Source organism: Opisthocomus hoazin, chromosome 20 (assembly GCF_030867145.1).
Source record: "Opisthocomus hoazin isolate bOpiHoa1 chromosome 20, bOpiHoa1.hap1, whole genome shotgun sequence".
Lineage (NCBI taxonomy): Eukaryota > Metazoa > Chordata > Aves > Opisthocomiformes > Opisthocomidae > Opisthocomus > Opisthocomus hoazin.
In genome coordinates, this window is record NC_134433.1 from 9,036,300 (window position 1) to 9,061,370 (window position 25,071).

Here is a 25,071-nt window from a genome sequence, read left to right on the forward strand (position 1 = left end):
CACACGCAGTACGTCACAGCGCAATACTCACAGCCAGCCGGGCAGTGGGGACTGCGGCTTCCTTCAGGAAGCTCCCCGGCGCTACTCGGGGAGTCTTCTCCTACCCCTGCTCCACGGCGCGGCTGCTGCGGGGGGAGGCCTGCAGCAGAAGGCAGAGTAGAAAGACCAGAGAAGCACACACACTTCAGCAGCTTTTTTCTTTTTTTAATTGGGAACACTTTCTTCATAAAGGACACACCTTCAATACAGTTAAGAAATGGTTACACGGGAACCCTGTAGACAGCAGAATTCTACACCCACGACTGCACGGGACACCAACGGCTTGGCTCACGGGAATGCAGTATTCACTTCCAAACACGCGGTTCACCTTTATCCAAAGGCAGCTCCAGATCCACCTTGCCATCGAAAGGCCGAATATTTTTCTGCTGTAGACAAACTTCAGTGGACAATAAATAACTGCTGTCCCCTTCCCCCACCCCTTACAAAAGGTGACACGGTCAAGCTCAGTTTTGAAAAGTAGTACTGCACGGCTACAAAAGTGGCATGGTAAGAGGTGCCCAAGTAAAGCTGTAGGGAGAGGAGGGCTGTTAGTACCACGAGGTAACCAGGTTACCAGACATGCTGCAAGAACACTTCTGTTTTTGTACAGATTGAGACTATACAAGTATAGGAATGCATACAAAACTTGATCCTGTCCCTTGCACAGTCCACATGAACAAGCCACTCACCCTCTGGATCGTGGCTGACCTGCCAGGCCAGAAGCTGTGCCTGTTACGCAGCCGTGCCTTCTTACTAGGCGAGGAGAACCTACCACCCTGCTCAGGTCAAGCGCCAGCACACCAAGAACTGGAGGGAAGAGCATTTGCTTTCTGGTGTTTTATGAGTGATACCACCATGATCCACCCAGTGAACAGCTTCAGCAAGAGCTGACTGCACTTCATTTACAGTCTTTTAAACTTGCTCTGCAAATTTGGCACACTCCCCCTCTTGGTTTGTTTTGTTTTTAAAGGCCCCTTTCAGTTTCTGAAGTGCAGTAGAAGCCCGAGGTTCTGCTGCTGAAGCTGTGCCTTCCTTCCCCGGGAGGGACAGCCACTCTGGGCTGGCAGGACAGCCGTCTGTCCCGAGCACACTCCCGCAAAGTCAGGTTTCCAATTTAAAACTAACAAATATGCACTGGTTGGTGAGAAAGGTCACTCGCATTTCACAGTCACAGCTAGTACTCAAGCAGGAGCAAAGGCATTCAAGTGCACGATGGAATAAGGGGGTAAAAAGGAAAACAACTGTAGAGGAACCGTACACCCTTCCTCTCTAATCCACAGGGAAGCTCCTTCGCTGACCCGTGCGGTGCCTGGTGTAGGAGCCAGGAGTCGGCACTGGCCCTTGCAGGCGCGTTCTCCCCTCGGCCCCCTCCGTGCCTCCAGCCTCCTCCAACCAGGCCAGCACCGTCCACGCACACGCACACACACATGCACGCACACACACACGCACACACAAAAAAAAAAGCAGAATGCTGTCCGGCAGCTGCTGTTTGTCACTGCGGCTGCGAGAGCTCACAAACCAGCTGCCCGCTGGCCTGCCTTCCCCTACAGTCTGCAGGCAGACACCCTGCAGGCACCACCTGCAGTCCGACACCACCACGCCTTCAGAGCCCTGCCAACTAGTCGTAAAAACACACAAAGGAAAAGCCAGACCAGCCCTCTACTGTCTGAAACCATCTAAAGTGTTTCAAGCTTGCTACGGCCCCAGCTGTGCAGAGCAGACAGAAGGCAGGGTGCTGAGAAGGGGCACTGGCCGCTGGCCCAGAGGGATGCTGGAAGGCCATTAACCGCTGCCTTCCTCGCTCTCTTGCACTAGGAGGACAGTCCAGAAACTCAACCAAAAATTCTTTTTCTGCAGAGGTCTTCAGCTGCGGTTCCTCAAGCGTTCACCTTGCTGAGAAGATGTATACGCTTTGTTGCAATTTTGCCATACAACAACAGGCTTCCTCAAAAACTGCTGCACAGCTGAAGTATCAGTAACCAGTTAAGAGTTAGCTGTTGGGAAGGGAGGGAACATAGCAAAAAGCTTTTCCATCTGCAGCTCCTCATAAAGGCCTGTATTCTTCTCCTCCAAAGTTTATTGAACAGAATAGGACCCTAAACATTGGTAAACTGAATGCAGAACATCTGGTATTGGATTTATGCATCAGGAGGCAGCTGCTGTCACCTCACAGTTCAGCAAATATTGAGAAAGATTTAAAAACCCAAAATCTGGTAATAGCCAATTAATAACGAACCTAAGCCACATTTCAATTTCACTTTTAAGCGAAATTAAGTGTCATCTTAAGAAGATGACAACTCTGCCATCTATTAGTATAGTCTTTATTAAGGTAGGAAAAATGGCTCTTGGGTGTCAGGGTTATGACAGGAATTAATTGCTAGGGTGAATAAAATGCTTTAATTCTCACAATGAGTGACAAGGAACTGAACTTGTATGCTTCTTTTTGGCTGTTTTTAAGGCGTTCCTCTTCAAAACCACTGGTTCTAACTTTATGTTAGTAGCAGGATATACACTGCTAAAAATAGGATTTAAGCACTTAAAATATAGTCACGTCCATTACAGTTTGGAGCATTTTCTGTCACTTCTGGTTTTCTTCATCACCTTCAGATTTATGGCCAAATATGTAAAGAAAAAAACAACAAGCAATGGAGGAAAGTCTAAGTTACAGATTTTGGACAGTGATGATCTGCTCCTTCAGCCTCCTTTCTTTTAATGGAATTGTAAGTAGGGACCAATTCAAGGTCTCAGTTTGCACCACCAGTATTATCAACACCTCCAACCATACGTAAAACCATTGCTATCCATCTGTGTGTATGAAACTCCAGTAAAAGGAGAAAAAGGAGGAGGGATGGTTACGTTACTGCCATACATTTATAGACCAAGAAACCCAAACCTAGCACCTGACTGATCACAAGAATTTCTTGCCTCTGCTGTCATGGTACACAGTGTAATTTAGATGTACGGTTACAGAAACATGGGACAGGGTAGGAGTCAGCTCCGAGCAACACCATGATACCCATGATACCATACTTTAAAGTAAGAGATGCACTGTACCTGTCAAACTTGAACCAGCAGAATAATGCAGCTCCATCGCATTTGTGCTCTGTGACTGAGAGTGCACACGATCACGCCGACGCAGCAGCGGTGGGCCAGGCCGACTGCTTCATTCAGCACCTTCCCTCGACACCTGCCAGCGAAAGCCAGCAACTTTACAGCTGGTGTCAGTCACGGGAGCAAAGCAGCCCTGCTCAAACCCCATGCCAATGCTCAGGATATTTACTAGCTTTTTTTTTAAAAAAAACCCAAAAAAACAGAGAAGGGATTACAGGTACTGCTCAGCTTTAGAGATGACAAAGAACCAGTGGTAATTCCACATCCTAAATTACATTTGTGAAAAGATTACAAAACAGTGCATTTCTTGTGCTTTTCTTTAAATATCAGAATTCAATGGAAAAATTTCAAGGAGCTAAATTCTCAGTACATTTCTTATTTTTTTGGATTAGCATTTATCTGTTCAGGAGACACACAGCTCACTCATGTCCACCACATTTCGGCAGCATTCAGATTCTTCAACAGGAAGTCAATGGTAAAAGAAAAAAAACCAAACTACTGAGTTATGAAATAAGATCAATATCCAGTGTCCTGCTAATAAAGTCATATTTTAATATAAAATATTCATACAGCATACTCTACACCTCATTCTCTCTGCTAGCTGAATACTGGTACTGACTATTCAAACAGAAAAACTTCAACCACTTTGCTCTTCAATGTTTTGGAGGGACAATATGGTTTCCAGCAGCTACTATGATCACAGTAGTGGGGGGGAAAGGAAAGAGGGAAAGACAGGGGGTACATGTTCCAAAACTCTATATTAGGTTACGAAGTTGGCTGAAAGAGGGGAAGTTTTTCAGAATGTAAGGACTGATCCCACTCAGTGGAACACGAAACACCGCACTCGTTAGTGTTTCCATTAGAAAGTTCTCCTTCCTACACCGCAAGTCACCCTTGCGCTCTCTTCCTGCCCAGTACGAAACCCTTCTCCCTCTAGAAACAAAACTTAGTCATCGCTTCCCTCTGTTGTCTTCTGCTCTTTCGGTTAGAGTTAAATAATAATTAATGTTGCTATAAAGATGAGTTAAAAACCCCAAACGCAGTCTTGGAGCCCGCTCATCAGAGTGTCATGTTTCAGGAAGCTGATTAATGTCCGTCAGTTTTGTGTCATTCAGGATTGCACGGATTCTCTCCAGGGAATCTGCCTGCCGGATCCGCTCCAGCTGCACCTACAGAAAACCAACAGATGCAATGAGCCAGGAAAACGTGCCGATGCAAGACCACAGACCCGCACCCAGCGCTGCGCCAACGGGCCCCGGCAGCAGCCCCTAGCACCGGTGCAAGCAGAAGAGATACCAAGTTACCACTGGCTGAAAAACGCAAGGCGAGAGGGAGCACAAGCTCAATTTAGAACCAAGAATTGGGGAAGGAAGACATAAGGCAGTTCTGTTTTTACAATAAAAAGCCCCTTTCTCAGGGGCTCAAACAAGCCTTCAGCATCACTCTATGTTTTGCCTAATAACCAGACACTGACACCACACTGGCCAGGCAAACTGGAGGAGACGTGCAAAGCAACGTAAACTTTCACAGAAAGAACGGAAAGGAAGTACAGACCTAGCTAACACATGCCTTCATGCCTCTCAGGATCAAAGCTAAAAAGCTCTTGGAGCAAATGTCCCATTTCCAAGCTCACTCCTGTTACTTGCTTTTCTATCAGATTATCAGAATCAGAATTTCTGATAGATTCATCTTAGGCTATTTCTGAAATGCTGAAGAAGTGCCCAGCAGAACTGTCTTGAAATGAATGCAGAGAGATGACTTTTTTTTTTTTTTAAACATTCAAACTTTCACATTCGTCGTATTAGGACGTGGGCTTTCAGTTGTAAATTCCCTGCTAGCAGTTAATTGATTTTCAGCCCTCCTTCTCCAAGGCTGATACCTAATTTGGCCAGTGGACACTTCACACAAGTGATACTCACCCAGGCTCTCCACTGACAGGGTCAGGGAAGTAAATCACCCTCTCTGGCTATCAAGAAACCAAAATCCTCATTTGCTGGTGATCTCTCGTGTTGCACAGATCTTGTACTACGTAGTGGAGATAGCACAAACCATTGTTCAAACTGAAAGCACTAACTGCTGAGAAAATAATGTGTAATAACTGCTTAGGGGCAGAAAGAAAACACAAAAGACAGAGCTACAACACTTTTAGTGAGCTCATTACCGAAGGCCGACTAAACTACCTGCAAGTTTTGGAAGAGTGCACCGCACGTCTTCAAAGTGGTGTATAAGTTTTTGCTCCAAGAACTGCATAAATGTTTGCTTGCAGTATTAAAAAAAAAAAACAACAAAACAACAAAGAGAGGATGATGACAAGCAAGAAGCAACTTCACTAGTCAGGACAATGCAATAGTTTCCTTTGTTTACTAGACAGAGTTTAGCTGGACGGACAAAAGAGAACTGTGCTCTTTTGTTCTGTCCTACCTACTCCTCCAGAAACAGCCAGTCTCCTATATTCCTGTTTCAGTTTTCCAAATAAACCCTAACACTTGACTCAAAAAATCTGTATTTTCAATTCTGCTGAATTTCACCAAGTAGACTGGCCACGAACCCGAAGGCAACAGAGTGCAGAAATTCAGTACCGCCTTCATGAGCAAGATTTCCAGTAAGCTGGAATGTGGGGCAGGGGTGCAAATTCTAAAAACACAAGACACTGAAGACCAGACCAATCCAGCCTGGCTCCCTGAGGAGACAATCAGTCACCCTACAAACACAAAAACTGCAGGTCCCTTCGCCCTGTCTACAGTCAACAGAGAGAGAGATCAGCCTGACAAACTGGAATGAGCCTGGATGAACACCCCTGCCAAAACTCCTCCCTTCAGCCACCTCTCGGTATCTCATCGCCAACCACAGGCTCCACTGTTTGGAGGAAACTCAAGGATAGCAACAGTGACAGTAGCAAGAGTAAGACTTTTAGACAGTAGGAATAGAAAGCAGTAAATACAACATGAAGAACCATTTCATATATTTAGATCAAACTTATTTTATACAGCTCTGGAGAAGTAAAGAAACAAAAGCAGCACCTTACAAATTGATTGCACTTCTCTCACCTGAAGCGTCTGAGAAAGCTTTACAAAATCTCTCTGCACTTGCTCACTGACATCCAATTCAGTCTGCAACCGCTGAGCTTTATTCTTCTCTTCAAATACCAGTTGTTCAAGGTTTGCCTGAAGAGAAAAGATTCTTTATGCTATGCTTAAACTGAATTAATAAAAGGGAGAAGCTTGTATAAACCGATTAAAGCATGATACTAGAGCAAAGAAGCATGGTTATTCTCAGAGCCTTGGCAAGAAATTAAACCAATCACTCTCTTTACACCTCAGTTCTCCTAACTGCAAACCCAGGGCCTAATACCCATCAGACAAACATCCTCATTAGATTTGTTAAAGCATGAAAAAGCCTCATGTCTTTTAACAGCACTATGTACAAGGATCTCAAAATAAAAAAGCAGATTTTTGAGTTTTAATGAAATACGACCATAGTGAAGGGCAATAACCTGCTGGTGAAAATATAACTATCTTACTGTCTCGAGTTTTAGTTAAAAACTGCTTTGGAGAAGTAGAGGAAAAAAAAAAAAAAAAAAAGAAACCCGAGAGAGAGAAATCAGATCACAAGTAATTCATCTGACTGCCAAAGTAGGGCTCCTTCCTACAGCAACAACAAAACGACATTTATTCAAAAGTATCAAAGCATTCAAACCAAGGTTCAGTTAGTCAGAAAGCTTTCTATACACAGAAATGTTCCTGAAGCCTACCTTTGGAAGGCAATCCGAAAGAGACATTCAAGTTAGCAGCAATTCAGATCCACCGCCTTACAAATCCAAGTGCAACGTGCTTAGGATGAGGATTTAAACTGCATCCAGTGGATCCTATTTCACTGCCAGAATCTTATCAACATTCAAAAGCTTCCTTTGTCATTGTTTTGTAGTGTCACATTCTCTGATGACAGTTCAATCTCACAAAAGACACTTATATATACTTCATACCCAGACATCATAGCTACCTTTGCTGCAGTCTCCTTCTTCAGTTGTTCTTCTAGAGTGTTTTTTGTTTCCTGCAGACTCTGCAGCTGCTGCAGGTTTTCCTGTGAAGAACTTTCCAACTATATTATAATAATAAAAAAAGTATTAACTATACCTCCTAACATTTAATTTCTCACAGTCCCTCCATACAGGCAGTATAGCCTAAGTGTCTTGCCCAAGACTCAGAAACACACCTAAATAATCTCTCCTAGGGGCACAGAAAACACCTAAATAACATCTCTTTCTCCCCATTTCTTTTTGGAGCTGGAGAGAAATGGCCAAACCCAACATTTAGGTTATTATTAGGTAGCCTAACATTAGGTAGGAATTAGTTGACCCAATATTTCGGTTACAGATTAACCAACAGACACAACACCTTTTAAGGAACAGAATCACGAACGTGTCCCAGTCCTACACTGGCATCAACACAGCTATTTTGTACTTCAGAGTTCCTCTGAAATGGTCACAGGAGCTACACAGGTGCAGTTACAACACAGGTGCTCCGAAACTCTTAGTTGACACGAAGAGTTGCAATGGACTGAGAGTGTCCAGTACAGTGTCAGGGCCTCCAGTAAGGAAACTGGTGCAATTAGTGAGCACACTAAACATCATACAAAAATATATCTAAAGTGTTACTGAAACCTCAAAGGCAGTTTGGAAAAAAGTTCATTTTCTTTGATATGAACAGGTTGATGTCAACAAAGACATCAACACAACATCACCGATAGAGCTAGCAGAAAAAAAAAAATCTCACTTGCTTTGTTTAGAAACTAAAACAAAAATTCCACAGTGAAAAGGCTCCTTACCTGTTCCTTTTCCATTTTTATTCTTTCCAGTTCAGCTTTTAAACTGGAAATGGAAGCTGCAAAACAAGAATATTAAAGCTTAAATGCAGGAGAAGCACACAAAACTGGACAGACCCTGTTTACTTCTGTTAATATTTGAAGGAGAATTAAGCCCATGTGGCATCAAAGGTACCACAAAGATAAACAAATAATCGGACTTTTGTTTTCAGCTGCACAGCTTTGGTGTATCTGCTATAAAAAATGGACAGTTTTAAAAATTGAGTTAAGTCTACTAATCACAAAATCAAGTCTTAATTTATCTTAATGGTTTCTAACATTCCTATTTTGAGACTGTTTTAGCCCTGCTCACCTATTTCTTCTTTGCAATTTTCTATTTCCAGCTGTAGAGTTTCTTCTATATTTTCTTTCAAATATTGTTCAGCTTGAATCTGTTCTTTTAAGAATAAAATCTCCGCCTTAAGTTTCTCCTCAAGGTGATCTGCTGCTGTCCGCACACTAATTATGTCTTCACGATATTTTAAAATCAGCTCACGGAGCTCCTGAATGAACAATTAGCAAATATTTGTATTATGATCTTCAGATACACACAGTACTCTATTTATCATCACAGAAGCCAAAGACAAAGTTACACTACCCCAAGGTTTGTCCTACCATACCAGATCTCGCATCCAGCAAGGTATTAAAACAAAATCGCCAACAGTTTGCTTGGCCATAGCACATGAAGAACGTGTAAAGATTCGTGGCTCCACAGATTTATGACCCTCTCCTGCTGCCCTTCACCTTTTAAGCTTGACATGCTTGAGCATAAGGGAGTGGCCATGAAAAGGATGAAAAGGCTTATCACTATTCAAGGCTCAGGATTATTGCTGGTCTTAATGCCCAGACAGAAATTAAAGTGACTGACTTCATGTATTGAAGCAATACCTATGTTGGAGCCATGATGACTGAACACTAGTGTGCCCTGTTGCAAAACACAGCTTAAATTAGCTGAACTGGGATAAGCCCACACTCTACACGACAGAGCAGCTGTCAGGCCATAGTTCACTCATTTTATGATTATCTATCCATACCCTCAAGCATGCTCCTGGCACAGTGGGATCAGATGGCTGATTTTGTACATCATAGACTTAGAGGGTTAAAATCCAGATTATTGTTGATTGCGTTATTTGAGTCAGCTTTTTGATAAAGACCATTCTTCCAGCGAGATCTAGTCACATGCGTTGTGTTAATGATTTTAAAATGTTTTACCTCTGCTGCTTCTGGTAGAATGAAATCTTCAGCTTGCTGTAAAGACACATGCAAGCTATGTTTTCCTTGAAGATTTTCGTTATCTTTTTGCAGTCTCACCAACTCTTCTGAAATCTGCTCCCTTGACTGGGTCAGGACAGCCTCCAACGTAAAGGAAATTATAAAGTCTCACTTAGGGTCGTGCACAGATCTCTTCATGCCCCGTTTACTAACACTGCTTTCAAAACTCTAGTGAATTGATATTCTTTGTAAAGAAGAGAAACAAAATGACTGTGTGGATCAACACGATCAGTTCTCTCTTGCCTGGCCTATGCACCAGAAATTAAGGCAAGATCAATCTTAACTGCATAGGCAGATAAGAGGAAACAAGTGATATACACAGCATTAAGTCTCCCAGTTCTCTTCCGTATTTATCCATTAGCTAGCTGTGCTCATGGAGGAGGGGAATCACATGTGGTTTTGGGAATTGGCAGTGATGTTTATTAAAACCACCTAACAACTCAGCTGTAAGATCAAGTTATTCAAAAACCTTAAACATTCATCCTGAAACTTTCCATGGTAGGCACCAGCCTCCCACTGTATTTTGAGGAAAACATCCAAACAGCTGATCCCTTGTGAAGAGAAAGGATTAAGAAAACATATTTTTGCTTGCAGTACAAAAAAAAAAAATAATTCAGTGAACTTTTCTGAGAGGAATGATTACTTTAGTATAGAGAAACACGGACTTGAACTCTGACAGAATCTGTCCTTTGTATTATAGGTGGAGAGCATGAAAAGCACATTCAGACCAATCCATTTTCTGAGCCTCCTGCATCTCCATTAGGCACGCTCTCATGCATAACGCCAAACAGAACGTTTCTGCAAGCAATATCCTGATGTCCTACAGACAATTCCAGACCCTAGAAATGCAATACTGGGATTCATAAGAATGAATGCTCTTAGTCCCCACAAGGCTGTGCAAGGGAGGAAAAAAGAGGCAGCTTGATTCTAATATAGAAGGGAATGAATTGCTCTGAGGAAGTCAGACTTTGTCCTATTCCTGTTCTCTGGCTAAATTACTACAAGATGCTCAAAATAGTTTGTCTCTTTCTGGGTGTTAGGGCTGATATTTTAAGTTTGACCTGTAAAAACATTGAGCATTCATTTCTAAAACTGAAGAAAATATGCTCTAGGGATGGTACTTGCTATGAATCCTAAACAATTATCTTGAGAAAATCTATTCTCTCTTCAGATCTGAGATGAAATGAGATACCAAATGCACATGGAATGTACATATGAATAAGGGGGGGGGGGGGGGGGCGCGGAAGTTAACTAGTGATCAACCATATTAACCAATATGCATACACACAGAAAGTGTGAGACTGACCCTAAAAACTGCTAGAGGTCCAGCATCTGCTATCAGAGCTCATTTGGTCAGTAACCTCACAGGTTAAGACGCACAGCTCTCTCTAGCCAGGCTTGGCTGAGCAGCAAGACAAAGCCCTTGACAAACACATTGAGCTCCAAAGGTTAGACAGTCAGTGCTGTTCAAGTGATCTCTGGGCTTCAGCTGTCTTACCATTTGCTCCTGGACACTTCTCTTCGCTTGTGAAAATGCCTGCTGCAGTTCGGTGAGGAAGTTCTCCGACTTTTGACATTTAGCCATAAGCAAAGAGATCTTAAAAAAAGAAAACCCACACAGACAAAGATATTAAGCACGAAACAGGCTTTGAAGAAGAAATAACCACTGAAGTTCTCCTCCCTGTTATCATTACTAACATCTACTTCGAAATTTCAAACAAATCCACTGAAGTTTTTGTTAATTCCTTATTCAGTAAAGCAGTAATGCAGCTAAAGTCAGTAAGAAGAGATGCTGTGCTTCTGTACCAATAATATACTTATATTCTATTTACCAAACTCTAAACAACAAATAAACAGTTAATTCTAATCAAACTTGAATGTAAGCCAATTCAGAGACACTGAAGAGAAACTGCAGAGCTACTACCTACGTTTTCCGCATTTTCTTTATGGCAAAGTAACTTTTTGTACCTTTCTCTGAAAGCATAAATCTTAAAGAACTTTACAATTAAGTTATTCTAAAACAACACATGCTTAACAGTAAGCTTAAGCATTACTTAATTAAGAGCACCCGGGTACAGCCAACAGAAATAACGTATAAACATCCAAGACTACTGTTTCTTCAGTAAGAAAAAAATATGGGATTGAATGGAAGAGAGAAAATCTTCCAGCTCAAGTGAAAACAAATTCCATGTCTTGTACATAGCATTTATCTCATGTTGCAATCTTTAAAAGGCCAAAGACAATGAGTTTGGGGTTTTTTTTAAAGCTATGACTACCACACGTTCTGTTTGGCTCCATTGTTCGAGGAAAGTTATGTACACATCTCAAACTGAAAAATCTTTTCAGCAGGCTATTGTTTTAAAGAAGTCTAGTGCATATTTTGGACTATGTACTGTTCCTGCGTGTTCAGCTACTCATTAACTGTATGTCTTCGCCACAAATCCATTAACTGGGTGTCAGGTATTGATGAGAGCAAGTCATATGAATAGTACCGCTCTTCTGCTGACACGGCCAGTCACCAAGAACACCGCGCTACTTTTGCATGTTCAAGCTATTTCATATACAGGCTGCTTCAAAACTCAAACACTACTCAAATTCCAATTATCACCTTGTAACAGATTTCAAGATTAGAGATGAAACTTTAGGGCCAAAATTGGGTAACATGGTACTAGAGACATGTCAGACTTATCCAGAAACTGTGGCAGACACACGTGGAGCATAACTAACCCTAGAAATTCTCATTTTTGTTGCCTCTACAGCAGGTAGTCCATCCATATCTAGCAGAATACAAGAGTTCTTGTTACATACTTTCGAATAACATTTCATGATTCCTACCATCTTGACTACAAAATGCTTGTACCTGATTAGAGGAGTCTTCAGCACTTTGTTTCATGTAATCCTCCAATTCCTGTTTATCTTTCATTGTCTTTTCCAGCTGGTCATTAGCCTGTCTCAGCATCACCTGCAGCTTTTTCACCTGTGTTGTTACAACAAAGTAATTTTATTTTCCATTCTTTTGGGAAGCATCTATTTCCTGAACATAAATATAACCCATCCCATCGCACCCCCAAACCACAAAACAAAATCCCTCAAAACCCTATGCAACCCAGAAGTTCCTGTGCTATTCTTCTGAAACTCTCTGCACCACAGATTACACCGATATGGAAACGTGGGACATCAGACTGTACTGGACCATCGCCATGCAGTGACTTCAATCACTTATTTCAAAGCAGAATGTGACTCATGCTTTCTGTACCCATCTGAAAATTTCAGTATATGGCAGGAAACAAACATCCTCCACTACTTTACAGTCATCTTACGTTGCTAGGAGGAGATCCTCTAATTTTCCCTTTGCTGTTAGCAATTCTTGCAATATCAAAGATAATAGAATTTAATGCATAAAAAGCATTTGAGAATATAAATTATGAAAGATACTGACTTCAGCGTGAGCACAATACTTTTTATATAACAGTGCCTTTACTGTATGGTCTTGCAGCGCCAGATAAAGTGGTTCTCCAAGGTGAACCCTTAAGAAATAGGTACACATGGTGCTCATGACCACACAACAGTAACAAATCACATTACATCAATAAAATCTCAGAAGTTATCTAGATTTTAAGTAGGCTGACATTGTCCAGTTAAAACCAATGAATAAAACAGCAGACAGTTCACTGTTGCAAACTTAGTAGTATGAACAATTGCAAAAGTCTTGCTAAAGCTCAAAGAGGAATCCCACCTGGTCTCTCGTCTCAGCCTCCTGAATCTGGATACCTTGCAACTGCTTTTCATAATTTGAGCACATATCACAGCGTCTCCCCAGCTTGTTCCCTGCATTCTGCACCTGGAGAACACAGAGTTATCACCTGCCATAAAAGCCACAAAATTCTTCACGGAATGCAGGAGTGCTACATACTCTCAGGTGTGTTGTGTGATCACAAAGTATTACAGATAAAAGACAGCAGCACAATCATGTAACGGCAAGATTAAGTTGCTCTAAAAGTAAAGGATAACATAAATCAGCTGCAAGATATCAGCTTTTCCTGGCACAAGTCCCACTACTAGTACAAAACCAATAAGCCATGACATGCAAGAGTTCACCAAGTCATTCAGTGTGTCCTTTTGAAATGTATTACTTAATTACCTGTATAGAAACAGACATCTCAGAGAAAAGCTTTCAACACACCAGAACATTTTTTTCATGCAATTATTTTGTATTGCAAATCAAATTATAAACATAATACTATGGCGTCTGATTTTTTTCCTTCCTTTTTTTTTTAAATGTGTGTGTTTGTTTTTTTTTTAAATCAATACAAACCAATTAAAAAGAAAGTCAGTTCATCAGATCAGAACTTCCTTAAATCTTTTTTCTCCTGTAACTGAGATTTGAATATTTTTCAATGGCACATTCTAGTTTTGTTCTACAACAGTCACCAAGCTTTATTTAGTTTTTAATACCCTTCTCCAGCATTGCTCAGTACCAGAGACTGAATAATCAGTTAAAAGAACAATTGGGAAAGAAAGAAGTAGAAGACAGCTTTAAAAAAAAAAAAAAACACCAACAAAAAAACCAACAAAAAAAACACCAAAATCGCAACCACATAGTGTGGTGAGGGGAAGTGTTGGGGTGTGCAGCAGAGAAACAAAGAGTAAACCAGCTGCCATTTTGAAATTGTAACGGTTTTGGCGAAGGGGACAAATGGAAGTCTTATCAAAGCTGCAAGTCAGGTTTGAGCTGAAATTTGTATTCACTGCACCATGTTCCACCCGCACAGAGTGGCATTCACATATCCTGCCTTCACTCCTGCCTCCAGAAACACGTGGGAAGCAGTGCATTTCTTTTCTGAATTCTAAGAAAGGATTGGAGTAAAATGTCATCCAAATGTCAACAGGGCAAGGAAATACTCAAGAGCAGAGGATTTAACTCAGCTCTGAGATCAACACGCCCTAATTTCTCCAGAAATTACAAATTGGTAGCAACATGAAAAATAGCAAATTTACAATAGGTTTGGAGAGACCTCCTAAGTAATGATTTGCAGACAAGTTGAATTCCAACAAGTTGAGGAAAGAAAGTATCTCTAGTTCTTCATTTCATCTGTCCTTTGCCTGGTCTCTTATCTTTCACTGCATTCTTACATTCCTTTTTTCACTCCCATCTTGTCTTCCTTTTCACCCATTATGGATTATTATCTTCTCCCCCACCCCTTTTCTTCCCCCTAAGGTGTTGCTCCTTGGTCTCTCTTCTTCTGAAAGAGTAACCACAGGACCCCCACAATACTCCTCTTTTCAGTAATAAACTAAATGCAAGCTTTGAACTGGCATCATATAAAGCTTGCTGAAAAACTGTCAGGCAGAACATCCAGCAGCAACTGTTTCCTTGATCACCCATACTGAAACTGGCACAGTGTTAAGTCTATTCTGCTGCTTGTGGCTATCAGAAATAGGTTTCTGATGTTGCAAGTCCCTAACAATTTTCTAAAGCCTCCTTTGCGGTAGCTTTGCGTGTTATGCATATCTTGGCTGCTCATTTCTAAATTGCACTCCATGCAAAATCCTCACTAAAACTCCTTGGCGTACAAAACAGCACTGATAGCTTTGCTCCTTTTGTTAATCTTTGCACTTTCCTAGTCACTCCTTTCCTTAGCTTCCCATTTTCTCCTTTATAATTTGAGTTCTTCCATCTTTTCTCACCCTCTCACATATTTGGGAGATCTACAGCTACCTCTGCCAGACCCTTCCCTAAGTGCAAAAATATCCTGTAAAGCTGCCTTTCCCACAAACAGAGTCAGCCAACATGGTTTACATCAGATATGCTTTACCTACACAAGTATTCCAAGAGAAAAGCGAATAGCTACACACGATGCTACGTATTTTCTTCCGCACCTGACTATGTAAAGCAGATCAGGAAGAGCTTCCACCTAGCATAGAGCCCACAACGCGCAGGCAGCCTATCACGGAGTCAGCGGTCACAGCACATGCATGCAGTGGGTACTCACCTCCTTCTGCAGTAGATTCCACTCCGTCTCGCTAACCAAGCGGTAACCGCTAGGAGATACATAAGCACTTTCTAACCCTTGTGTAACACTGGAAAGAAGTGAAGCAGTCTCTTCTTGCTCTGGTGTCATTGCTTTGATTGCTTTTTCCTGATCTTTGGTTAACATGAACCCACTTGGCATGTGCAGAGACCCAAGGGAAGCTGTATCAAAGTTCTCAGACACCGAATCTGCTCCAACAAGTGGTCCAAAATCTGACTCATCCAGGTTCCCAGCAGATTTTGCTTTGTTGTTGTATCCTAAAGCTTTGGACTGTAAAGATCCAGAAGTCCCCAGACTGTCTGTTGACTGTGCTCTCCGTAGTCCATCTTTAAACATATCAGTATCCGATTTATTGAAAGATTCGCCAGAAGAAAGAAGCAAGTCTGCATCCAACGAATGGACCGAGCCATGGGTGCTATTTACATGCACCTGGAATTGAAAAACGAGGAAGAAAAAATCATGTACTCCATTCTAGAATCATGGTACAAGAGGAATGCTGGACATTAAATATCATATTTGGTAAAGGCAAATTTAAACTGGCTTTGGCAATCACATCTAATTACTAAACTTAAGATGGCAGAAAAAAGAATAGAGAACTGGCATGTACTGGCTAGAATTAAAAAACAAAACAAACAAACAAGCAAGGAAAGAGTCTTCTGTTAACAGATTCCTTTTATAAGAATTTGTTTTCCTGCCAGACAAGCAAGGACACAGTCACCTTACATCTTGCAATATTTGAAACAAGGCACTTCTTCCACTAAAAAGATATACTCACAATATCACTTCTAGAAGTATAATCTACACAAGGCAAATATTCCACTTCCACAAATCAGTTCAGAAGCCTTTCATTAAACAAAAACCATTATATTAACATAAAAATAAATGGAGAATGATACACTTAAATCTGCTCTATACTGACGAGTTAATATTTTTCTTCTATTTCTTTCTTCTGCTTTAAGCATCTAACAAAATAATGTAAGAGAAATATTTTCTTTAAAAGATTATTTGTACATATGATGAAAAGGGAAAAGGCTGGGCTGAAACAGAAAGGCATCTTGGGGAACACCAGTGCCAATGCTAAAAGCCACACTAACTGTCCTGTGATGTATATAAGGCACATTAAGTCTCTTGATCTATTTTTGTTTATTTGTAGCACTGAAAAGCAAGCAGTAATGCTTTATTTAAAAAGCATATGACTGCTTTCAAAACATCTTCCAATATATTATGCACTTCTGCTTTGCCATTAGACATGTAAAGAAAATGACGCTGAAAACAGGCCTCTGGAGAAAAATAATAATTTCCAAAATAGGTCCAGCAGAGACTAGCAGGCAGCTGGTACTTCTATATAGGTGTTTATAACTTACAATTATCTGTTATGTTCTACTGGTTTTATGACCGTTGTAAATGCCTTGTTTGAATCATTTTTGGGCATAATATTAATATTTGAATGTATATATAGGAGTTCAAGTTCATAACAAAAAGTCAAGAGAATACAGACTTCTATAAAATTGCATCTTCAGACAACAATCGTTTGGTGATACAGTTAAGAAATCTCTTGTTTATACTGCAAACCGCTCAACAGAGAAGAGCCAAGAAGTCAAATGATGACAAGTTGTGAGACGTGACTGGTAATAGGATTCATTGCCACTTATAAAACACATTCTGTACAGCTAAAAAAAGGTCATAAATAGCAACAAAAACCAAATCCATAAACAAAACCAAAACCACTCTGGAAACTATACCCTTACTCAAAATGTAAAACTATCAATTATGTGTAATGGATTAATTAAGGATTGAGGAACTAAAAGTATCCCAGGAACTGAGATTAAAGAAAATATCAGAAGACAAAACTTTTGTACACCCTCAATAGGTCTCATGCGCATATCTGGATACAGAAGTGTTAATATACAACATAGTATTCAAAACAGAAAAGCTGTATCCTTACCGCAGGATAAAGGGCAGAACTAGATCTCAGCTACATTTAAATGTTATGATTCTGAACATCTCTCTGCATTCTGAGCTGTTACCCAACGCTGATAACAGTAACAGGCAGACTCTGGAAGTATATACTTTTTATCCCTTCAGAAAGCATAAATAAGACAGGCAAAATACCAGCTCACGTTAAAAATTTTCAATTCTCTTGAAGCTTACATAAGCTTCTCTAGCACAAAACTTGGCTTGCTTTTATTAATTTGTGTCTATTTTGACTTACAAAACCAAAATGGAACCTGCCAGGTGATCAGATAAAACAAGCAAAATGCAGTGGAAAAGGATAAGTAACTGCCCATTTTGATACTGTTTCCAAGTTCCAACCTGTGTGCTCATTGGGCTTGTTTCTTCACAAGAGAAAAGCTCAGGCGGTATCAGCTTGTCCCAGTGTATGATTATCTACAGCACCCAACAGGCTTGCTAACTAAAGACATCCAGCAGTATCATTTTTTCTGGCTGTTATAACGAGTCAGCTAATACAGCTCAAGCAGTTTCTGCAATAACTTGGTGCTGAGCCCCAGCTACTGGCTTGGCAAAAAAAAAAAAAAAAAAAAAAAGCTTAATTTCGATTGCTGAACAGATGTGGCCAAAAACCTTTACTTGCACAGCTGGATGTAGCTTAATACACACAGAGACATACATCATGCTATTTTGCACATGCCAAGCAACTGGCCAGCTTCATAATCAGTGATCTCAGACTTGCCTAACCAGTCTAAGTTTAGTCCAGAATTCAATCAGTAGGTTAGCAAAGCAGCTACAGAACACTCGCTGAATGTTCAGATATAATGGCTTAATTCTGAAGATTTAGGCCTGTTAGACTGTGGTTATAAATCCCATGAGAATGTAACTGCAGTTAAAATCCAGAATGAAAAACGTAAATTACAGTTTTTAACAGCACCTCTCAGAGGATTTTAAAGCATTGTCTTCCAATCTTTATTAGAATTTGTTTATTCAAGTGCAACTCCAAGGATTTTTCATTGCTTAATAACAATTATAAGCTACAGAGAATAAACGGCACCAAGTTTGCATTTGTAATCAACACCCTGAGGAATGCACGAGCGCTCAAAGTTGCTTTGAACTATCCAACTGTTTTACCTCTTCATTAGAGAGCTGGGTAAGGGTTTCCTCATTGACTAGAGAACATGAAGCTTTCGTTTCATCATCTGAATCTTTTTGCTTCTGCTCCTTTCTCTTGCTAAGCCTTTGCTGATCATCTTCTTCCTAGAAATCAGCGGTCAATAGGGAACGCATATAAGCGGGATTCAATTTTGGTGTAGTAGTCATGACGTTAGCTTTCATGATAAACTAAGCTACAAAGGCAGCACTGGAAAAGATTATTTTGGTTAAAAACCTGGTATTTATTACATAAGGATTCTTTTGGTTAAAAATTTAGTGTTCGTTCCACAAGGCACCCCAACTGACTTAAACAAGAACTTACTTTTCAAGTTCATTGGCCAATTCATGTTCCGGAACAATTTTATTCAAAGAACATATTACCTAGATCAGAATTCTTATTACAGGAATTACCATATAAGTAACAAAAATAGCTGTTACACTGGCTGTTGTATAGAACCCGATAACATCTTACATCACTTATGGCCCACTCATGGCCACTATACAAGCATGAACATTAAAACAAAACGCGAAAATAAGAAATGCCTTGATCACTCTAAACAACAGAGCATAACATACAGATAATCAAAAGAAAGACATCACAGAATACTAAGTCATAAAGCATGTACACAATCACTTGCATAAGCCAGTTTAAAATGAAGTTCTTAATTTATGCCTGTGCTAGGTACTGTATTGCAAAAACTTAGAAAGAAGTAAAACTTGCTATCCTAACATCATTAACCCAGTTGTTTTGCATCACAGATGACTTTCTTCCTCGAAGATTAACTTCTGGATATTATTACTTTTTCATTTAACAATATTGGCAACATTTCTTTTAAAGTTACTATATATACTAATATGAAAATATTCACACAAATTGAGTTTCTGTTATAACTGTCAGCTGCCATTCAAATGGAGAATTTCTATTTAAACTGTCAGCTACCATTTTTTTAAATATGAACACACTTAAATAACTTGTCTGCAAATTATGATGTCCATACCCACTATGCCATATTAAACCTACACTATTTAAAAAAAAAAAACAACAAGGAAAGCAGCAAGTAACCTGATCCTTTTTTTTCAGTTCTTCAACTTGCCGGAGCTGCTCAGAGGTCAGCACAATTTCCATGCGTTGCATGTCCCTCATCAGCAAACGCTGAGACTCCAAGAACTGGTCATTGGCTTTTTGCCATGTGTGTTTCAACTGGTTGTGCTGTTGTCGCTCTTGTTCTAAGAGATGGCAGACTATTCAAAAATAGAAAAAGTCATTCTGACTTGGAATTTTTTTAACCTCTTTTCCAAAGAGAAGCATTTTCACACACAAAAGTAATTATTGTTTTAGTCAAAAACAGTCAGGTTTTGTTCAACAACTATTTCAGAAGACAGACATTTTCTTAATTCACACACTTGGCTTGTGATTAGGCATGTATTACTGACAAGATTTCACAATTAGAAGAGTAATGCCTTAACTTCATTCACGAATTCTAATAGGTTTTTTTTTTAGTGCTAATTTCAAAAGCCTGTCTTCTACGCCACTATTTATTTCAACAGAGGGTTCCGTTTTTCTTTCCTCCGCAGTGATTCTGCGCTGCACTGGCAGGCATGTGCACTCACACATCCATTCCCCCACCAGGCATCCAGAATTGACATACCTCAAGGAGATGTATCAATACAGTACGGAAACTATGCTCATAATGGTACACAAATAAAAGACACCAGTAAAACCACTTTAATAAGAAGGAAGCTTGCAATACTGTAAGAACTTAGCAGAAATTCAACAGCATCCCTTCACAGAATGAACGGCTTTGTTGTTTTTCTCTGTCACAAAAGAACTCCACATTCAACTCTTCTGTAAATGCTTTAAGGGCTTTCACAGTCAAACACACTGCTTCCTCCCCCCCCCAATTTCTTTGAATCCAGTTCAAACAAGAAATAAGAAAAGAAGTAACAGCTATGTCGGTTTTCTCAACCTTAGCGTAAAACAGTGAAAAGGTTTATCATTAGATAGGTACCTTCATGCAGTTCTTTCCGCAACTTCTCTGCATCTTCTTGCAGGACTGATTTTTGTGTGTTGAGAACAGCCACATACATCTCTAAATCTGTCCTACATGACTTCTCAGCTTCCAAATAGTGGTTCAGTTCTTTCACCTGAACAAAAAGAGGAAAATGAACCATCTCAGTGGGGGAAGACTCTCAGGCACTTCCATTTGTTAGAAGTTACAGTGTCGCCTGTTCGGGTAATGTACAGGTGCTGAAGACAAGTTTATTTCTAGAAATCACAAACACTCAACTACCAGTGTGCAAGTAGTATTTGTATTTATTTCTGAATAAAATATTCAACAAAATTTTAGTAAGTCTAATATATAAGTATATTTGGAGTTCTTACAGTTGGATCACAGCAGCAGCAGCACTGAGCACAGAGATGGTGAAGAGGCAAATATCCAAGAAGGGCAGAGAATGAAGCAATCCTTCAATGAGTGCTGATAGGCCAACAACTAAGCAGGATGTGGAGACCTTCAAAATGGAGTAATAATAGTAGCCAGAAAACATGACTATGAGGCAAATTTGAACTAAACCAGGGGTGGTAAGCCTAAGAAGAGAAAAAACTCGGGGACAGACAAGAAGAAAAATATTGAAACCCACAAAAGGCTGCTGCAAGAAGAAAGCAAAATCTGTCCATGGAAGATGGGATGAGAAGCAATTAGAGCAAGAACAAGTAAAGGAATATTCAGATTTTTTTTCTTCTTTTTTCGTTTTTTAAATAGCAAAGCTAACAAAGAACTGGAACCAATGTCCTGCAGAGACTGCAGAATCTCCGGTGAGAACCTTTTAACATAGGGTTACATAAACATCAGTCAAACATCATGCTTGTGCAAATGGATCCCACATTGCAGTAAGGAACGGACTGAAAGATCTCTTTATGGCACTATTCAGTTTTATGGTTTGCTGAGTCAAGAATCACAGGTGTTTTTATTTTAAAGCAAACAAAAGCCTCCAGGCAATTCCTGAATGGCTCCACAGAGCTGTTGTTCATCTTCCTCAACACAGCACAGGAGCCACAGGCAGAGTTCAAGACAGCCCTTCAGCTTTAACTTGCCACTGACGGCGGGGCCAGCTCCTCCCGCCCTAGGATACCAAGTCTTCTGTCTGCAAGTCTTTTAGCCACTGAAATGGAGAAATCTGACTCCCAGAGAACAACCCTTGGGAAGGATGGAAGAAGGAGGGAAAACAAAAAGGAAAACTGCATAGTTTTCCTAATCCAGCTAAATATTTGACACTGAAAAACAAAATGATGTGACTCAAGTAGATCTGCGGGATTTCATCACGACCAACAGAAAGGCCAAATGTATCCCTCATTCTGCAGGTGTCAGTCCTCATACCAGTCTAGTAATACAAATCATGTAAATAATACCTTGCATTTTTATAGCACCGTAGAATAAAGTACTTTAACAATTTCCTAAGTTTGTGCTTAGACATGTCCTTGCTAGATACAAAAGAGCAATACTTTCCCACTAGGCTAAAAAGGTGACTTGAAACAGGTCTATCAGCAACTTCAGACAGAAGGAATAATGAAGTGGAATAGACCACAGGTAAGAAATAAAGGGCCGAAGTTCTTTTCTCTGGTAAGAATCACCATCTAAAGCAAGCCTTCTTTAAAAACAACCCCCCAGTGAACTAGAAACACGGATAAAGTGATTATTTTCTTTTTTTCAGGAGACGTGTGCTTGTGTCTTACTCATCCCATAGAATGACATGCGCAGATTTTAGAGGACCGACAGAAAAACCAACACAACTCTTGGTCCAGAAACACTATCAATTTTACTCAGGCCTTGCCTGTAAGGAAAGAGGGAGACAAGAATGACCTCTGATTTTAATAACCAAATTCAGTAGAAAAGTTCTAAGAAAAGTTCTAGACTACTCTTAAGAAGAAAAAAAGAAAAGAAAAAAAAAAGCATTTTGAGAGCAAGCAAGCAAGAAGAGAAGGTTCACATTTTCTCATCTCCCCCAAATTCAGCCTGGCAATGAACAGGAAGTATTATTTGCATTAAGAGAAAAAACAGAACTTGGAGAACTATTATTCCTAGGAACATTTCAATCGCAAAAATCTGACCTATAAAGCAATTCCCAAAGAATCTACGAAGAAGAAAAACACTCAAGCATGGACTGTCAATCGAGTAATATTGTTAAGACTGTTAATCGAATTACAATGCTCTCCCAAATTTCAGACAGACCTCTGAGTTGGACTAAAAGGTAAAAATAAGAGAAAGAATTCTAGCAAGTGATGAGCATCTATTTAAAGGTGATCCAGAAGACAAGGTATTTATTTGTATGTATTAAAAAGTTATTTGCAATTCCAGCCTATTGGACTTTCAAGATGAACTATCTGTTCCAGAAGACATCTTAATTTCTGTATAAAACAGAACATTAAATGCAACTATATTACAGTGAAGTAAAAGTAATATTAGTAAGTAATATTTTTTCTGTAAGAAAGCTTTACAGCTACTGAGAATGTTCAACAGGGGTTCTGACATATCTGAAGAATACAGGAATGCTGGATAAATGACTTACATTGACTTCTTGGCAGCAGTGACCAGTATATCTTTCTATGAATCTGAGGTCTGCTTAAAGTTTAAGATAAAAAAATTCTGGTGATACTGCCTCAGTTTTATGCCCAGCATTAGAAAATGAAATATAGCAGATACTGGAAGTAGATTAAAAGAATTCTGTCAAATGCAAATCTTTCTGTAGCTGCAAGCATGACTTTAATCTAAAGGCCAGACTGTTGGAGTGGTGTAAAGCAGCTATTTTTCTAGAGGTCTTTCTTCTTCATTTCTAATACAGTTGAAGCCACACAATTTAAGCTAAGCACAGATGACACACACATGTAACCCTCAAAACAGAAAGAGAGGGAAACATATCTAGGCCAAATAAGTTATTTGAGCTATAGGAGAAAAGAAACATTGTGCACTAAGAGTTTCACAATACACCTTTTTCTCTCTTACAAAAGTTGACTTTACTTACCTGCATCAAGCTAGCATAATGCAAGATATAAATCTGGACACAGTTACAACTCCAGCTCACCTTTGATGCTTCTAACTCTTTTATTTTTTCTTCGGCTCCTGTTAATTTCTCCTTTAGTGCTGCAATCTCTTTCTCCATAGGCATCACTACCGAACGCAGCTTCTCAGCATCTTCCTGGGCCTGAAGTTAACACAATCAATTATGAATAACACATTATCACAGTTTTCACCACAACAGTTTCCATTATCAGAGATATTTGGAGAAAATCTCTACGCCAACAAAAATAGCTGACTAAACTTCTACTCTCAATACATATCTTATTGCTATTTATTTAGTTCAGCAGTCATCTCTATGACAACAGGCCAATATTATTCTATTCACAGAAGGCAGGTAAATTTTAAATCCACGTATGGATTAGGCCATGAATATCTGGTTTTAAAGAGCATGTTAGTAAATCTATCACTCACGATACTTGGGAGAAAATTTACAGATCAGGCATTTCAAAATACGTACACTTTTCTGTTATTAACAGTCTGTCTTGCAACTTGCTGCCACACAGCACATATTAAAAAAGTGTAACACAAGAACTGCATGGTGAGTTATTGACCGTTCATTTACTTACTCATGAAGTTAAAAGAAAAAGGATCTGCACAGTAATGCATAGTGTAGCTTTGTTCTGTTTTTGATGACCATTATTCAATCTTAAATTAGTTCTGATGCAGCATCAGTTTTTGGTGTTCCTGTACTAAATATTTCAAAACTATATACAGATAATTTATCAAAAACCCCATGATTTTTTCAAAAAGTAGTTCTGAAAAGATCAAAGCAGAACAACAGAATGAGAACACTGATACAAGGAGAGAAAAAAAAAAAGGCAAAAGAGCCAGGTAAAATCTGCAAGCATTAAAAAGAGAAATAGCACTCAGTGTTCAAATTCAGAATTGCACATTTCAAAGGGCAGCTCTGACACCCTCATTTCTTAAATACTCTGGCTTTCCTTCATGCATGTACTAAAAACTTTTCAAGTGAAAGTAACAGCTCCCATAGACTCCACAACAGCAAGAAGAACATTCAAATATTCGCTGCAGTAAAATTCTTCAAGTCATGAAGAATTTAAGCAGCCTAATTTGGACTGGTTTTATGTATGAAGGCTCAGAATCCTCAGTTGTTCTCTGTCTTCTACTGGAGGAACTCAGCAGGAGAGGGAAGGCAGAGAACTGTGACCCAGAGCTGAAGTTTCAAAAGACAACAATTCTCCTAATCTGATCAGCAGAGAGCCACTAAAAGATAACATTCATGTCTTGGTTTAAATCTAGACTAGAATGCAGGTCTTGGAGGCTACTCATTTGACTTTTGGTTTCTGGTAAGCTTATTGACAACTGTATTCTGAGCAAGACTTCCAGGAAGAAAAACAGACAATATTTTTAACTACTGATGTTTCTAAACTTAATAGACAAAATAATATTGCAATACCTGTCAATTACACAAAAGTTACCAGGCCCTTGGGTTCTAAAAAGCTTTAAAGAAGCTTACAGAGTTCTATACACAAAACAAAATCAAATTTCTTCATGTTTGTTTCACTTCTGCTACATTTTGTCACTTCTAATTTGCTTGGCCAAAAAGCAAAACTAAA

General features: G+C 39.7%; 1 protein-coding gene across 3 annotated transcripts in view; it reads right to left on the reverse strand.

Annotated features, from left to right (window-relative positions):
• Window positions 1–183: 183 nt before the first annotated feature.
• RABEP1 (rabaptin, RAB GTPase binding effector protein 1) overlaps window positions 184–25,071 on the reverse strand; it is a 52,723-nt gene continuing 27,835 nt past the window's right edge. For all 3 annotated transcript variants that reach the window (XM_075439903.1, XM_075439904.1, XM_075439902.1), the window contains exons 5-18: window positions 23,499–23,618; window positions 20,429–20,564; window positions 19,483–19,661; window positions 18,399–18,524; window positions 15,276–15,743; window positions 13,019–13,123; window positions 12,143–12,259; window positions 10,781–10,879; window positions 9,223–9,363; window positions 8,324–8,513; window positions 7,975–8,030; window positions 7,150–7,248; window positions 6,198–6,314; window positions 184–4,319 (exon numbers count right to left, since the gene is read on the reverse strand). In XM_075439903.1, coding sequence (XP_075296018.1) covers window positions 4,218–4,319; window positions 6,198–6,314; window positions 7,150–7,248; window positions 7,975–8,030; window positions 8,324–8,513; window positions 9,223–9,363; window positions 10,781–10,879; window positions 12,143–12,259; window positions 13,019–13,123; window positions 15,276–15,743; window positions 18,399–18,524; window positions 19,483–19,661; window positions 20,429–20,564; window positions 23,499–23,618 — 2,055 coding nt within the window. In that variant the 3' untranslated portion in view covers window positions 184–4,217. The remainder of the gene's footprint in view (window positions 4,320–6,197; window positions 6,315–7,149; window positions 7,249–7,974; window positions 8,031–8,323; window positions 8,514–9,222; window positions 9,364–10,780; window positions 10,880–12,142; window positions 12,260–13,018; window positions 13,124–15,275; window positions 15,744–18,398; window positions 18,525–19,482; window positions 19,662–20,428; window positions 20,565–23,498; window positions 23,619–25,071) is intronic.